Source organism: Stenella coeruleoalba (genome assembly GCF_951394435.1).
Source record: "Stenella coeruleoalba genome assembly, chromosome: 10".
Lineage (NCBI taxonomy): Eukaryota > Metazoa > Chordata > Mammalia > Artiodactyla > Delphinidae > Stenella > Stenella coeruleoalba.
This window is the reverse complement of record NC_137156.1, coordinates 103,946,349-103,960,137: the sequence shown is the minus strand read 5'-3', so window position 1 is coordinate 103,960,137 and position 13,789 is coordinate 103,946,349. Positions and strand designations below refer to the sequence as shown.

The 13,789-nt window shown below is 63.4% G+C and overlaps 1 protein-coding gene and 1 long non-coding RNA gene across 2 annotated transcripts; one reads left to right on the top strand and one right to left on the bottom strand.

Moving 5' to 3' along the window:
* The first annotated feature begins 947 nt into the window (after positions 1-947).
* On the top strand, positions 948-2,266 carry LOC307193242. The gene is made up of 3 exons (XR_013830260.1): positions 948-1,071; positions 1,363-1,934; positions 2,078-2,266. It is a non-coding gene; the product is annotated as an uncharacterized lncRNA (long non-coding RNA).
* Positions 2,267-3,734: 1,468 nt separating this feature from the next.
* TPRA1 (transmembrane protein adipocyte associated 1) lies at positions 3,735-13,503 on the bottom strand. Its single transcript, XM_079933343.1, has 11 exons — positions 13,243-13,503; positions 8,699-8,828; positions 8,349-8,481; positions 7,070-7,156; positions 6,910-6,982; positions 6,721-6,800; positions 6,160-6,270; positions 5,999-6,059; positions 5,752-5,854; positions 5,584-5,664; positions 3,735-4,401 (listed from the first exon to the last, which is right to left on the bottom strand). Exons 2-11 carry the CDS (start codon positions 8,809-8,811, stop codon positions 4,158-4,160), a joined length of 1,086 nt encoding a protein of 361 aa, XP_079789469.1. The 5' UTR covers positions 8,812-8,828; positions 13,243-13,503; the 3' UTR covers positions 3,735-4,157.
* Positions 13,504-13,789: the final 286 nt, after the last annotated feature.

Below are 13,789 nucleotides of genomic sequence, written 5' to 3'. Positions count from 1 at the left end.
CCAGCTTTAAACGCTCTTCACGGCGGGTGGTGAGTGGGTCTTGATTTGCTGAATGAGTCAGCTGAGTCACCGCCTGCAAACAATACGAGAAATAAAACGCTGGCCACGCTCGGGCGCCCAGCGCAGCCCCTGCTCCCGGGGCCGATGACACGGGCCGCTCCCCGCAGGCGGCTCCGGCACCCCGGGAGGTCCCGCCTGGAAGGGAGCTGCTCGGTGCCAGGCCCTGCACGGGGTGGGCCTGGGGGCTGCGTGGAGGCCAAGGAGGCACGGCGGCAGCACGTTCCACTGGGGGATCCGCCCGCGAGGGGCCTGCCAGGGTCACAGGTGGGGAACAGCGGAGCTGCACCTGGAGGCCTGGGGTCAGATGGCATCCGCCTCTGGTGGCCGTGTGATCTCTGTCCCTCTGCTGCTGCGTCTGTAAAGGGGGCATCGTGTCAGTGTGGGGTCCGGAACACAGGACCTCGGGATGTGACCGTATGTGGAAACGGGGGCGTTTAAGGAGTCGTTAAATGTAAATGGGGCCATCAGGGTGGGCCGTAATCCAATCTGACTGTGTCCTTGTGGGCGCAGGGACCCCAGGGATGTGCACACACAGGGGACACGGCCAGCACGCCCAGGACAGAAGCCTTGGGAAAAGCCAGCCCTCGATCTTGGAGGTCCAGCCTCTACAACTGTAAGCAGCAGGTGTCTGTGGTTCACGCCCCTCCCTGCGCCCATGGGACCCATTACAGCAGCGGAGCAGACACATACACCGTGGTCCTGGTCGCCCTGTCACCTCCAGGGCTCCTGGCCGCAGGACCTGCAGGTTTCAGAGCTGCAGCGTCAGAGCCACGCCCGGGCTGCGGGACCCTCTGCAGCAGCTGAGCGCTCTGGGCCCTAAACCCACAGGGGGGCCATCTTATCTGCAGCCGGGCCTCACCCGTGCCTGGTCCCCAGGGCTCGGGGACGGAAGGACCTCACTCCAAAGGGAATCCCACCTGTGTCTTCCCACAAGCCCCTGCTGCCTCCGTAGCCCAAGGCATCTGGAAACAAAGTCAGAGGTCGTCCACCAGCCGCAGGCTCCCTCAACAAGTGAGCCCAGGCCCAAACTCCCTCTGATGGGGAGGGAGAAGGGTGGGCTCAGGAAGGAAAAGTCACAAATTGGTGTCTGGAAATATCCTGTCTCCCTCATGTGACACTTTGGGGGACACTTTCGGATTTTCACGTGTTTCCCTTAGGATCGGGATTGCCGTAAACAGGGTAGTCTTCCGTGTATGAGAATTCTGTTCTATCGTGTAGTAGCGCTGTGCTGGTGTGGCAGCGCCAGCATCACTGGGGACAGGGCTTGTTTCGTCTTTCTGTTTGACCATCCTTGTTGACTAGCTTCCCGAAGTCGCCTCATCACCCAGGCTGGCTGCTGGAGTCGGTCATCACGTCTGCATTCCCGGAAGCAGGAAGGAGAAGGCAGGAGGACAAAGGAGCACATGTCCGAGCTCAGTCAGCTCCCTTTAAGCAGCCTGTGCTGAAGAAGTCTCACACTCCTGCTAACATCCCAATGACCAGGACTTAGTCACCTGAGTGAACGTAAAGGGGCAGGAATGTCACCTTCTATCTGGTGCTTCGATGACCCTCCAAGCATCCTGACGCAGTTACTGAGGGAGGGAAGATGAATATCATGTGGCCACCGGTCACCCACAGCCCTGTGTCACTGATGAGGAAACAGGGTCAGAGAGGCATGATGTCAAGGTCCATGGGCTGTGAACAGCAGGAGGCCGTAAGATTGGAACGTGGAGCCAATATGGTGGACTCGTCATCCAGAGCGCCCCACATCCTGGCCACTCGTCGGCATGAGGTCTGTTCCCACCCAGACGCGGCACACGGGGTGCGGTTCCAGGAGAACAGACATGAGCACGGACTTGTGGAACCACCGAGAATTTGAACAGCACACGGCACCGGTGAGGCTGTGCTCATGGGGGTCAAAACTGGTACAGCCTCTTGGAAGGGTGTGTCGGTTCAGGTTAGGTTCGATTATGAGTGAGAGAAAAATCCAAAGTGGTTTAAGAAAGACAGAGGTTTACTTCTCTCTCACATCCAACAGGTCATCCAAAGGAGGAAGTCCAGGGCTGTTAGGGGTGCACTAGTGTCGGGGACCTCGTCTGCTTCTACCTTGACGCTCTGCCATGAGAGGCTCCCACTCCAAGATCCCCCGATGATTCAAGATGGCTGCTACAACTCCAGCCATTGCAACCACATCCCAGTTTGCAAGAAAGAAGAGCCGATCCTTTCTCTTCAAGGAAGGTGCACACACACTGACATCCCACTGGCCAGGCCCTGCAAGGAAGGCTGGAAAATGGAGTCTTTGTTCCAGGCAGCTGCGTATCCAGCTACAAGTCACGTGTCCTGTGACAGCGGAAGGAAAGGAGAACACGTGCTGGAGGACGGCGATTAGTCTCGCGGAAGACTGCGAGACTGATTAACTCACGAGTGAAGGCTGTGCTCCAGCAATCCCACCTGTGTGAGTTATTTGTAAGGATTTGGGTTGCCGCACTGTTTGTTGTTGCAAAACGTATTAGGAACCAAGGTCCCTCCCAAGGGGACTGGGTAAATCGATTGCCGCGTATCCAGAACGTTCGCAGCTCTCCCACCTGACGTGGAATGAGCCCAAGACCAGGTGTTAGCGTGGGAAACGAGCCAGACATTCACGCTCCCAAACTAGGGGTGACGTGCACACACGCGTGTGAACACAGGTGCTCCTGGAAGGTTAGGAAGACCCGGCCTTGCGGTGCTTCTGGGGAGGGGGGCAGGGAGACGGGGTCAGAGCAGCGGAGGTTCCCCCAGCCTCCACGGTCCACCAGCTGCCCTGCAACGGGCGCCAGGCCTCCTGTGCTGCCCCCTCTACCGAGTCACCACACGGAGCCAACGCAGGCTGCCGCCGTGCCGTCTTAGACGCAGCCCGTCAACGCTGCCGATGGGGAACCCAGCTCTGGATCTGAGGACCAGTTCCTCCCTGTCTGGCCCCCCCACACCTCCCCGGCTCGGAATGCCCCGCTGGCTTCCCTCCCCACCTAACAGGCTTCTGTGAGAGCTGTGGGGTGGCAGCCGGGCCGGGCACGGCGAGGAGCCTGCAAGAGCGCCCTGGCAGCCCCGCGGGCCCCGGAGTCCAGGTCGCTGGCTGTGCCCACACCAGCTGACAGCCCTGGATCCGGGGAGCCTGGCCGCTGGCCCCCCAGTCATGAGTGTGTTGGAGCTGGTGCCCTCGGTGCCCTCCTGAGAAAGAAGGTGGGCAGTGGAGGGGGAGCGCGGCCTGGCCCTCAGCCCCCCAGGGCCCCGGGCTTTATTCGGACCTGTCCCCACTTTCAGCTCATCACATCCATGATTATGAACATCAGTCCCCGCATCCTACCTTCCGAGGGCCTACTACGTGCCGAGCACTATTCCGGTCCCTAAAAATAATGCCTGTGGTCACCGTCGCTCCACCACCACGTGCCAGCCAGCCACACCTGCTCTCCGCTAACCCTTACGAACATCCCTGTGAGACAGGCCTTCTTATCCCCATGTCACAGATGCAGAAACGGAAGCTGCAGGAGGGGAATGCTGCCCGGGATAACAGAGCGTGAGGGGCAGACAGGACAGCGCACAGGAACCACGGTTCTTTCCACGGCCGTCCCCTCTGCTCCGACGGGGCCTCGCAGCAGGTACGCCGGGCTCCCAGTGCAGAGGGGCACCCCGGCCCCGGTATCCCCGCACAGCCTTCGCGTCAACACCTTCTGCTCCTTTTCCTTTTTATTAGAAAACAGATCAAGAAAATATACACACTTCAGCCCATCCGCCAGAGTGGGCTTTGGGGGGGGCGGGCGGAGGCTAAGGGGGATCAGAGCAGTCCTGGGGGCCCAGGCCGCAGGGAGCTGCCCTCGGCCAGCCTAGCCAGGCCTGGCCCTGGGATGTCAGAGTCGGGGCCGAGTCGCCGAGCAAGGGGAGGGCAGGTGGAGGGGGAGGTGGCCCCCAGCTGAAGCAGAGGTGGCCGCAGGCAAGTGGGGGACAGAGGGCGGGACAGGGCCTGCACGGGGCCGCTGCCCACGCACGGGCCTGACCCCCTGTCCTCCTGGCCGGGGGCTCTGCACTCCCCAGCCGGCCCTCCACAGGCCCCCAGGCCCTCCCGCCCTCCCGGGGCAGCCAGGCTAGGTGTTGATGGCCTTCCAGCGCTCACTGTCCGTGCTGTTGACGCTGCCCGTGTGGCAAGGCATGGAAGCCACATCGTCCAGGTAGGCCACCCCCCCGGCCGCGTCGAACTGCGTGCTGGCGGCCACCGCCGCCTCTAGGCCTTCCCGCCGGGCCACCGCATAGGGCTGGGGCAGGTGCACGTCTGGTTCCTCGGTCTCGTCCACTTGGCATTTGTAGGAGAAGAGGATCTTGGGCTCCGAGCTGGGGGGGAGAAGAGAGGCAGGGGAGCCTCACCGTGGGTCAGGAAAGGCCTTCCTCGCTGGGGCTGGGCAATGAAGCATCGGACATGGCAAGAAACGTGCTGACAGCCCCCTAACACCCACCCCGCGAGGCCCCCTTCCTTGCTTTGACGTCGGAGTCCGCTGGGACACCGGTATTAAAAGCGGCCCTCCTGCTGCTGGCCTGGGAGCCTGGCGAGCGCCTGCTTTCTCACCGTAAAATGGGTGGAAGGATTTGGACCCGGGCAAATGATGGGCCTTAAAACAGCAGCTGCCCACAGTGTGGGGCAGACGCGGGCCCAGACCCCTGCGCCGCAGCACTAACTACTGCCCACCAGGTGCCCGCCTGTCTTCAGTCCTCTGGGTAACTGTCCAGGGAGAAAGCCTCACTCCCCATTTACAAAAAGGAGCCTGAGGCCAGGGAGATGAGTCACGTGTGAGGTCATGCACATCAGGGCTGGGAGGAGCCAGTCTAGTCCTTCTTGCTCCAGAGCTGAGGCACCCCTGCAGCCCACCCTCAGACCTGGCAGGCAGGGAAGGGGGAGCTGGGGGCAGAACGCCTGCTTCCACCACGTCTGAGTCACAAAAGTGTACCCCACCCCACATTCACAGACACACTGGACTCCCCCCAACACTGCTCCCCACGCCGGTTGCCCCCAGATGGAACACAAGCTCCGCGAGCTCAGGGGTTTGTGTCTGCTTTGTTCCCTGTTGTGTCGGTGGCTGCAGCAGGTGCTGAGGAATGAGCTGATCTATCCTTAAATGAAAAACACAGTGCAGATCAGCAGGCACGGCCTGTCTCTCTCGTGAGAAAGTGCACGTCTTTGTGTGTTGTGTGCGTAATGTGTTCCGTCTGTGTTTATATCTGTGTGGACCTATGCGTGCCCGCAGGGGTGCGGTACGTGCACGCACGTGCATGTACACACATGTACCCTGTCCGCCTCCTCAAGCTCCGGCCCCAGCCTGAGCTGCCCCCCAGCCCCGAGCCCAGAGGCTGGGATGCTGCAGTGGCGGCTGCGCATGCCCAAGAGGCAGAAGGCGTGATCCCGACGGCGGCCACGCGGGGGCGCCCGCAGCCTGGAAGCTGGGGGCGAACAAGCCCAGAGCGCCACCTGGAACCCCGCCCCCCAGTCCCCCTCCCTGCAGCCCCCGCTGGAGGACTCACCCGAAGAAGCCCCGCAGGAAGGCCACGTAGATGAGGGGCGCGAAGAAGCTGAAGTAGAGGAAGGTGGTGGCGTCCACGCAGCTGGGAGGACGGGCAGGTTAGGGTTGCGGCGGAGCGACCCGGCCGGCCCCCGCCCCCTCCCGGCCACCCCCGGCCCCGGCCGCTTACCAGAGCCCCTCGATGACGTCTGCGCACAGCAGCGCGCTCCCCAGCCCCTGCAGCAGGTTGAGCAGCGCCAGGATGCCCGCGTACACGTAGAAGCTCCTTCGTGCTGCAGGGTGGGCGCGCATGAGGTCCTGCCCAGGTGTCGGGACCGGACCGGCTCCCTGCTTCCCACCCACCCAGAGCCGTCCGCTCCAGGCCCCCGCAAGGCCAACAGCCCACCCCGCGCCCAGCCCCGTCCCCAGGCGCTCACAGGGCAGGGAGATGCGCTCCTTCAGCGGGGTCTTGGGGAGCACGACCACCAGAGAGTAGACCTGCGGAGACACTGGCGCTGACCGGGACGCAGGGAGCTCCTGCCCAGTGCTGAGCCCGCTAGCAGGCCGTGCCCGAGGCTCCGGCCACCCCCCAGCTCACCAGGAAGAAGAAGCAGGAGCTGACGAGCCAGAACTGGCGGCCCCCGTGCCCGTAGATGTTGAAGTCCTCAGCCGACAGGTGGGCATCCGGGTACAGGATCTCCAGCGTGCCCTGCAGCGGCGGGCAGGGGAGGGTCTCAGGGGCTCCTGGACCTGGAACGCCCCGTCCCTGGGCTCCCCACCACACCAAGCCCCGCTCTGCCTGGCGCTCCGTCCCCGCTCTAGCCAGCTCTCCGGCCACGCCCTGCCCCGCAGCTCCAGCCCTCAGAACAGGCCCGGGGAGGGGCAGCCCCCAAGTAAGAAAGGGGTCTCTGGACGCACGGGTCTCAGTGGGATCTACAGACCTGCACTCTCCCTACCCGGACTGCTTGTTGAAACGGTAGGTTCAACCTACTGGATCGGAATTGGAGAGGCCCAGAACCTGCCTTGTTAGCCAGCAGCCCAGGGGATTCCTTAGCTGCATTTAAAGTCTGAGCCACTGCACACTCAACTCTGACTCAGGGCCCGAAGGCAGTGGATGCCCAGCCCCGGTGACCCCCGGGGCTGCCCTCCCCCACCTCACCTGGGTGACGGAGTAGGCCAGGGCCAGCACTGTGGTGATGGCCAGCACCCGCTTGATGCTCGACTTGCTCTCCAGGTGACCTGGAAGAAACGTGCTGGTCAGTCAGCGGGAGCCAGCCTAGGGAACCACGGTGGGGTCGGCCCCAGCCAGGGAGGGGCAGGGGAGCCCTGGCCGCAGCAGCAGACGCACCAAAGGCGAGGCCCAGGATGACCACGCTCAGCTCGATGGCCAGCAGGAAGAAGCGGGTAATCTCCCACAGGATCTGGACACAGAGCGGGCAGAGCGTCAGCCTGGGGGCCGGCTGCCCCCTCCCAGTGCCCAGCAGCCCTGCCAGCAGGCCCAGCCCCACCTTATCAGCAACAGTCGCAGCATCTGAGGCGCTGACCGTCATGGACACCACGGCCCGGGCGATGCCCACCAGCGCCACCACGAACACCTGGTGAGTGAGAGAGGGGTTGGGAGGTTGGCGTCGGGGGACAAGAGCTCCGGGAATCGCAGGGCCTGCACCCCACACCCCACGTCTGCAGGAGCCCTCAATTCCTCAAGAATGGAAGGATTCCACACTAAACGAGCCGCCTGGGTGGGATGCAGGGAGGCCTGGCCTCCCCTCTGGGCCTTGGCTTCCTGGCTACGCTGACAGCCTGGGAAGGCTTGTTAGGGTGACGTGGTGCAGCCAGCCTGCCGGGTTCTAATCCCAGACCTGCCGCTCGCTGCCTCTGGGACCTGTCTGTGCTGCACCTCATCTACGAAATACAGGGAGACGGCACCCTGGGATCCAGCTGGGACTGTCAGTTTCTCAGTCACTACTACCCCGCCCCCACCCACCCCACCCCACCCCGGGCTTCTGTGAGCTTAAGTTCAGTTTTCTGACACATATGAACAGAAGAGCCCAGATTTGTACACTCTGTCCTTCGTGCCTTGAAAACCCTGTCCCATCTCAGGGAGGGCGACACCACTCAGGGCCACGTGCCCACGGTGTGCGGGCCCCCACGGGGCTGGAGCTCTGCGCAATCTCACTGGGTGCTCACGGGAGCACCGCAGACTAAAGCAGGTCCATGTCACGTCGTGTAGGAGGGCACTGAGGTCCAGAGAGGCCAAGTTGTTGGCCCACGGTCACTCAGCACAGCTGGGGTTCAGAACGCAGTGGGCTTTTTCCCCAGCCCAGCATCCATTCCCCTTCCCTCTAGTAACCATTCCCCAATTTTCTTCCTGGGACCACCACCCCTCCTCAGTCCATACAGTCTGGCTAAGCTGACCCCACCATCCCAGCTCCAAAGTGTCCCTTTCCCTGCTAGTCACAGAGTCTGGCTCAGGGATGAACAGGGTTTCCAAGGTGGGCCACTCAGAGGGAATTGCAGATCAACACTGCAGCATCAGGAAAGAGGTACCCTTCTGCTGGAGTTGGCAGGGAGGTTAGCTCAGAGCTGCTCTTGGCTACCTCTGATACCTTATGGGGAGAACTCATCTGCGGTAAGGCCAGAGGAGAGCAGAGATGCAGACAGAGAGACAGTCCTGCTGACATCAGTTAATGCCCTGGATCCAGCCATACCCGAAGCTGGTTTTTCATTACAAAGACAGCTTAAGGCAGTTGGAGTTGGGTTTTCTGTCACCAACTGGAATGAACTCACCAGGATATAGAAGGTGATAAAAATGGGGCTGGAGGTGACTCGAATCTTGGCCCGAGCAAACGGAAGCTTCCAGAGCAGGAAGATGAAGAACAGCACGTTGGGGACGAGCAGCAAGAGGTCCCAGTACCGGACCCTAGCAGGGGGGTGCGGAAGGCGGCTCACTGCCGGGGTTTTGTCTGCAGCCCACCCGGCGCTCTCTCTCTCTCTCTCTCTCTCTCTCTCTCTCTCTCTCTCTCTCTCTCTCACTCACACACACACACACACACACACACACTCTCTCTCTCTCTCTCTCTCTCTCTCTCTCTCTCTCTCTCTCTCTCTCACACTCACACACCCGACCCCGGCCTCACCTAGAGGTGCCGATGTCCTCGTAGAGCAGCAGCAGACAGCGGTGCGGCACGCTGATGTTGGGCGCCGGGGGCGGGGCCCCGCTGGCCCAGATCTCCTCCTCCGGGGTGTCCATCCCGCCAGCCGCTGGCCCTGGGGGGTGAGAGCCACCACGTGAGCAGCGCAGGGGCTGTGCAGCCCTGGGCCTCTGGTGGGTGGTGGGGGCCAGCAGGTGGGGGGCAGGTGTGGCGCTCCCTCCCGCCCGGGTCGCAACCCAGCCCCTGACAGGGGCCATTCCTCGCTGTCGGCTCTGTGTCGGGGACCGGACGGCGGCAGCAGCACGTCGCAGGGAGTACATGGGCCCGGGCGGCAGCGGGACGTGACAGATGCCAGCGTTCAAAACGATGACTGAACAGACTGGGCTCCTGACCCGGCGCCCCCGTTTCTGGGCCATTCGCGACAGCCCCAGGCGGGAGCAGCCCAAGTGCCCCCGTCAGCAGAACTGACACGTCAGCGGGGCGTCCGCGTGGCCGGTGGAACGCCGGCCAGAAATGAGAGTGACTCCTGCCCTGCGGTGACACGGAGGGCCTGGCAGCCGGCCACTGAGCAGAGCCCGGCCAGCTGTGGGCACGCGGCCTGCCCCTACACGGGCACCAGGAGGGGCGCCCTGTGGAGGGCCGAGGGCGCGGGGCCAGCCCTGGAGACATGACCCGGTGGCGGGCATGCTGGCGTGCTCCAGTGTCGCGGTTCATGGAGCCACGCACCTGTGATCCGAGCGATTTTCCGTATGGGTTACGCTTCAGTAGATTTAAAGAAATGGAAAAGATGAATCGTTTATGCTGAGAGCGCAGGTATCCCGTTCAGCAAGGAGCAGCGCAGGACACCTCCTGCAGGGCTTGCAGCGAAGCAACAGGATCCCGTGCTCATGCTGCTTTCACGTCCCTGGACAGCAGGCCTGCAGGGCAGCACCCCGCGGGCCAAGCTGTGGAACGAGCGCTGCTCTGCCGAAAGTGGGGAGATTCCGAAGCGGGAGGGCCGGGACGTAGGGCTCAGGATCCCCATCCTTCTCTCCCACAGGCCACCCAGCGGCTCTGGGATGGCGTCCCCCCGGCAGCCTGAGGATACAGCAAGGACGGGAGGTACTGCAGGCGAGAACGTGTGCCTGACACGGCAGGTCCAAGGAAAGAAGCTGGTTTCCTCCCCGTTCCCGCGCTCTGCACCCTTCCACCGGTGCTGACGTGGCCGAGCACCTGCTCTGAGCCGGCAGGTCCAGGTGCCAGGACGCACCTGCCCTCTTGGGGCCCTCATTCTCGGAGGGGAGGCCGACAGCCAGCACGAATACCATCCTTCAAAAGCAAACCTCTCGTAGAGGTAAGTGCTAAGAAGAAAACACAGTCTTGGCCTGTTCAGAGGGCAAAGAGCAGGCTGGGAGAGAGAGGAGAAAGGGCAGGGGCCAGGTCAGCCGGGACCACCGGCACGGTGAGCTCACTTTAAATGCAACAGGAGGTGTAGGAAGGCAGGCGACGCGGCCCCGCTCCCACGTGGAGAGGCTGCCGTGGCGGGGCAGGGAGACCGAGGAGTGCCCGGCCAGGCGGGCGAGGACAGTGGCCGAACCGGCGGGGGCAGCGGGGGAGGAGTGGAGGGATCTGGGACCCCTTGGGGAGGGCTGGCCAGCAAGACCCGCAGACAGACGCACGTTGGGGTGAGGGAAGACGGCAGGGCAGGCTGAGGCCGGGGCTCTGGCCCGAGCCTCGGGGCGCCCAGCCCCGTGTCCCCGTGACACTGCCCCTCTGCCTCGCTAACAAGGTGCCCCGCCGTTGCAGGACCCTCCTTGATGCCCTGCGTTCAGGACAGGGGCCCCTTGCCGGAGCCAGAAGCTGAGCCTCGGCTGCTGTAAGCCAGAGGTTTCGGAGTGGGGGTGGTGTGGCGCAGCGCGGGGCACCTGAGCAGGGCGCAGGGTGCCCATGTGACACAGGGTCGGGGCCCAGGGCTGCCTGACGTCCTGCAGGGACCCCACACGGCAGAGAAGCCCGTGGGGATGAATGGGGACAGAAGCAGGAGGGCCGGATAGAGCGGGGAGGGGGGGCGGTCAGAGGGCTTCTCTTGGCCTTGCCTGTCCAGCACCCTATTTTCCCGTGGGGGCACCTCAGCACCCCAGTCCCCATCCACAGGGTTTAGGTACTGCTGACTCCACCCCTCCACCACTCCAGGGAATGTGCACATTGGAGTCCCACGTGGAAAGAAAGCCAACACAGAGGTGAGACTGATGGAAATAGATCCTGGAGATGGCGCCTTGCAGGAGCCCCTGGATCCAGCCACACCTGAAGGTAGATGCCCGCACCCCAGGCCGGACTTTTCAGTTACAGAATCCAACAAGCTCCCTTTCCTGCGTAGGCCGGTTTGACTCTGAGTTGCGTAGACCTTGCTTGTGCTTCTGGCTCTGCCAGGTTCTTTCTCCGTGACCTTGGGGGAGTCTTTCCCCTCTCTGGGTGTCACAGGACAATAACACCGCCCCCCCCAGCAAAGCTGCTGTAAGGATCAAGCAAGACCAGAGAAGTGAATGTCTACAAAAGGTCACACACAGAAAGGTAACTGCTGCTCTTCCTCCCGGAGGAGGGGCTGGGGGACGTGCAGCAGGGAAGGATCTGGTTCACGGGTCCAAGCGCCACTTGCTACGGAGTCTGAGGTGAGGAAGGAGAGCGTCAGCTAAGCCCCCTCCACCAAGCCCTGCTAGCTCTGTAATAACTGCAGAGAAGGCTCACGGAGCCCTGCCACCCTGCAGGGAGGTGCTTATGTCACCCCCCGCACAGAGCCCGGAGCCGGGCAGCGCAGACTCTCTGTCTCCAGAGCGCAGGCCCCCAACCGGCAACTTGCCAGGGGCCCCTCCTGGGGCCTTGGTGTCTCCACCTGCAGCCGGGTTTCATCCAGAGTGGAGTGTTGGTGAGAAGCAGATTCGGGTCAGGCAGGTCTGGGGGCTGAGAGTCTGCGTCTCGAACACCCTCCCAGCTGGCACTGCTGCTCTGTTGGCCCCAGAACCACCCTTGAGCCACACCGGAATTGCCACTATGTGTCAAAGCTCACAAAATCACTGAAGCCATGATAAAAAGGACAACGCACCCTTCCCTGCCCGTGTGCAGTTGAGGCTTTCCACGGGATCACCTGCTGAGCCGCCACACCAGCCTCCAAGAGAGGGGGCTGCTAACATCCCATCACGCAAAGGGGAAAGAGGCTGAGACAGGTCCGCCTGGGGCCTGTATTCCCCTCTCCCCACCACAGGTGAGCTCCTGGCCTTGCTGGCAGAAGCCCAAGCAGTGGCAAAGTAAGGGGTGCTCAGGAAAGGGGATGGTGGGAAGGCTGGCTGAGGGCAGGGAAGGGAGGGGTGAAGCCAGACCAGAGGCATGGGGGAGGGAATTCTCAGAGGGCAAGTTCCTGGGATGCCAAGTGCTCTGGGGCACCGTCTGGGGCGTTTCTTCCACCTGGGAAGGACTCTCCTGACCTCACTAACATTCCAGAGGCCTCTTCCCGCCCACCTCCCTCCCTCCCTCCCTCCCTCCCTTCCTCTGTGGGCAGGATGCCAACTGGCTAGGGTCCTGCGGGCTGGACCTGCTGTGAGACCCTGGACCAGAAGGACCTTTCCCTCTGTGGGCCTCCGCTTTCCCATCTCTCATCTGTGCAGTGGGTCTGACCACCCAGAGCTACTGGATGGGGAACGCTGGGGCAAACAAAACCCTGAGCAGAGAGGCTGCTGCTTAAACGCCTCTCAGGGCTTCCGACCGGAGCTGGTTGATGAGCCTTAAAACCCTGGAACCGAAACAGGGTGAGGAAGACTCCACAGGACAGAGCCAACCCCCTAATTCTTCAGCCTTGGGGAAGGGGGAGGTGGACCCTGCCAGGAGCCCCCAGGAGGAAGGACAGCCCTGGGCCTTCAAGGTCCAACCTGGCCTCACCCCTGCCAACTGCCCTGACGATTCCCTTCCACTCTGCAGCCCATCTTTCAGCCTGTTCTCCAAGCTGCTGTGCTGTTCCTACCTCAGGACCCCGGTGCGTACTCCTTCCCAGCTGCGGCTCACCATTCGGGCCACCTCCTCTGAGAAGCCCTCCCTGACTACCTCTGTCTGAAGCGGCCCTCGCTGTGTGTTGTTCAGCCCACGCATCTCATGACCCAGCCCCCCAGGACAGCAAACGTTGTGAGTGGACAGATGAATGTCCAGCAGAGTGCGGCCCAGCCCTTCTGGGGAGTGGGAGGACCGTCTGGGAGGCTCTCGGCCCCGTCCCTACTGCAGCGTGAGGGCAGGTCACTCCTCGCTCCCTATCCAGTGGACCCCCGCCCTCTCGGGCCCGGGGAGCCGGAAGTGGGACTCGGCCACTCGCAGGGACGTCTTCCCGCACGACCTGGATCGCAGGGTCCGCAAGCCCGGCCTCCCCGGGGACCCAGGACGCCGGCCCTCTGCGCCCCCTGCCTGCCTCTGGGCGGGAGGGTCGCTCCCGGCGGCAGGAGCGGCAGGCGGGACGGGGGCCGCCGGGATCAGTTCCCGCAGCTGGGGCAGGAGAGGGGTCCCCTCCTTACCTGAGGCCCCGGCCGCCCATCCGCCGCCGGCCGCGGACCCCGCAAGGCCGCGGGACTCGGCCTCCGGCGCTCGGGCCGGGGAGCGTCGCCCAAGAGGCGCGGGCGGCTGGCTCCCGCAGACTGGGTGGGCGGGCGGGCGGGTAGGGAGACGCCGTCGGGCCCGACACCGCGCGGCCCTTCCGACAGCAGTGACCCGGAAGGCTGGCGCGTCCTTTTCGTTCCGCCGAAACTGCGGAACAGCCACTGTCCCTACTTGCGGCACGCAGGCCCGCCCCCAGTCCGCAGCGGCCTATAGGAATGGGGTTACGCAGAAAAGAGGGCGCACGTAGCGGGAGGAGCCAATCAGATCCCCAGGGGGCGGGGCGGCTCGCCAACCTCTTAAAGAGACAGCGCACGGCCCTCTCGGCCGCAAGGGGCCTTGTCTTCAGCTGTCCGCGACCTGCGCGCCCCCCCCCACCCTCTCCCGCGACCTTTCTCCCGCAGGCGGCAACCGAGCGTCCGGGGAGGAGCCTCCGCCGCCTGCCTGAGGACCTCTGGTCCCGGGGGA

Coding starts and splice junctions, on each gene's coding strand:
- TPRA1 (XM_079933343.1), bottom strand. CDS start 8,811: ATGGACACCCCGGAGGAGGAGATCTGGGCCAGCGGGGCCCCGCCCCCG. Junction 7,157..8,348: donor TTATCACCTTCTATATCCTG/GTGAGTTCATTC, acceptor CTCACTCACCAG/GTGTTCGTGGTGGCGCTGGT. Junction 6,271..6,720: donor TGGCCTACTCCGTCACCCAG/GTGAGGTGGGGG, acceptor CCGCCGCTGCAG/GGCACGCTGGAGATCCTGTA.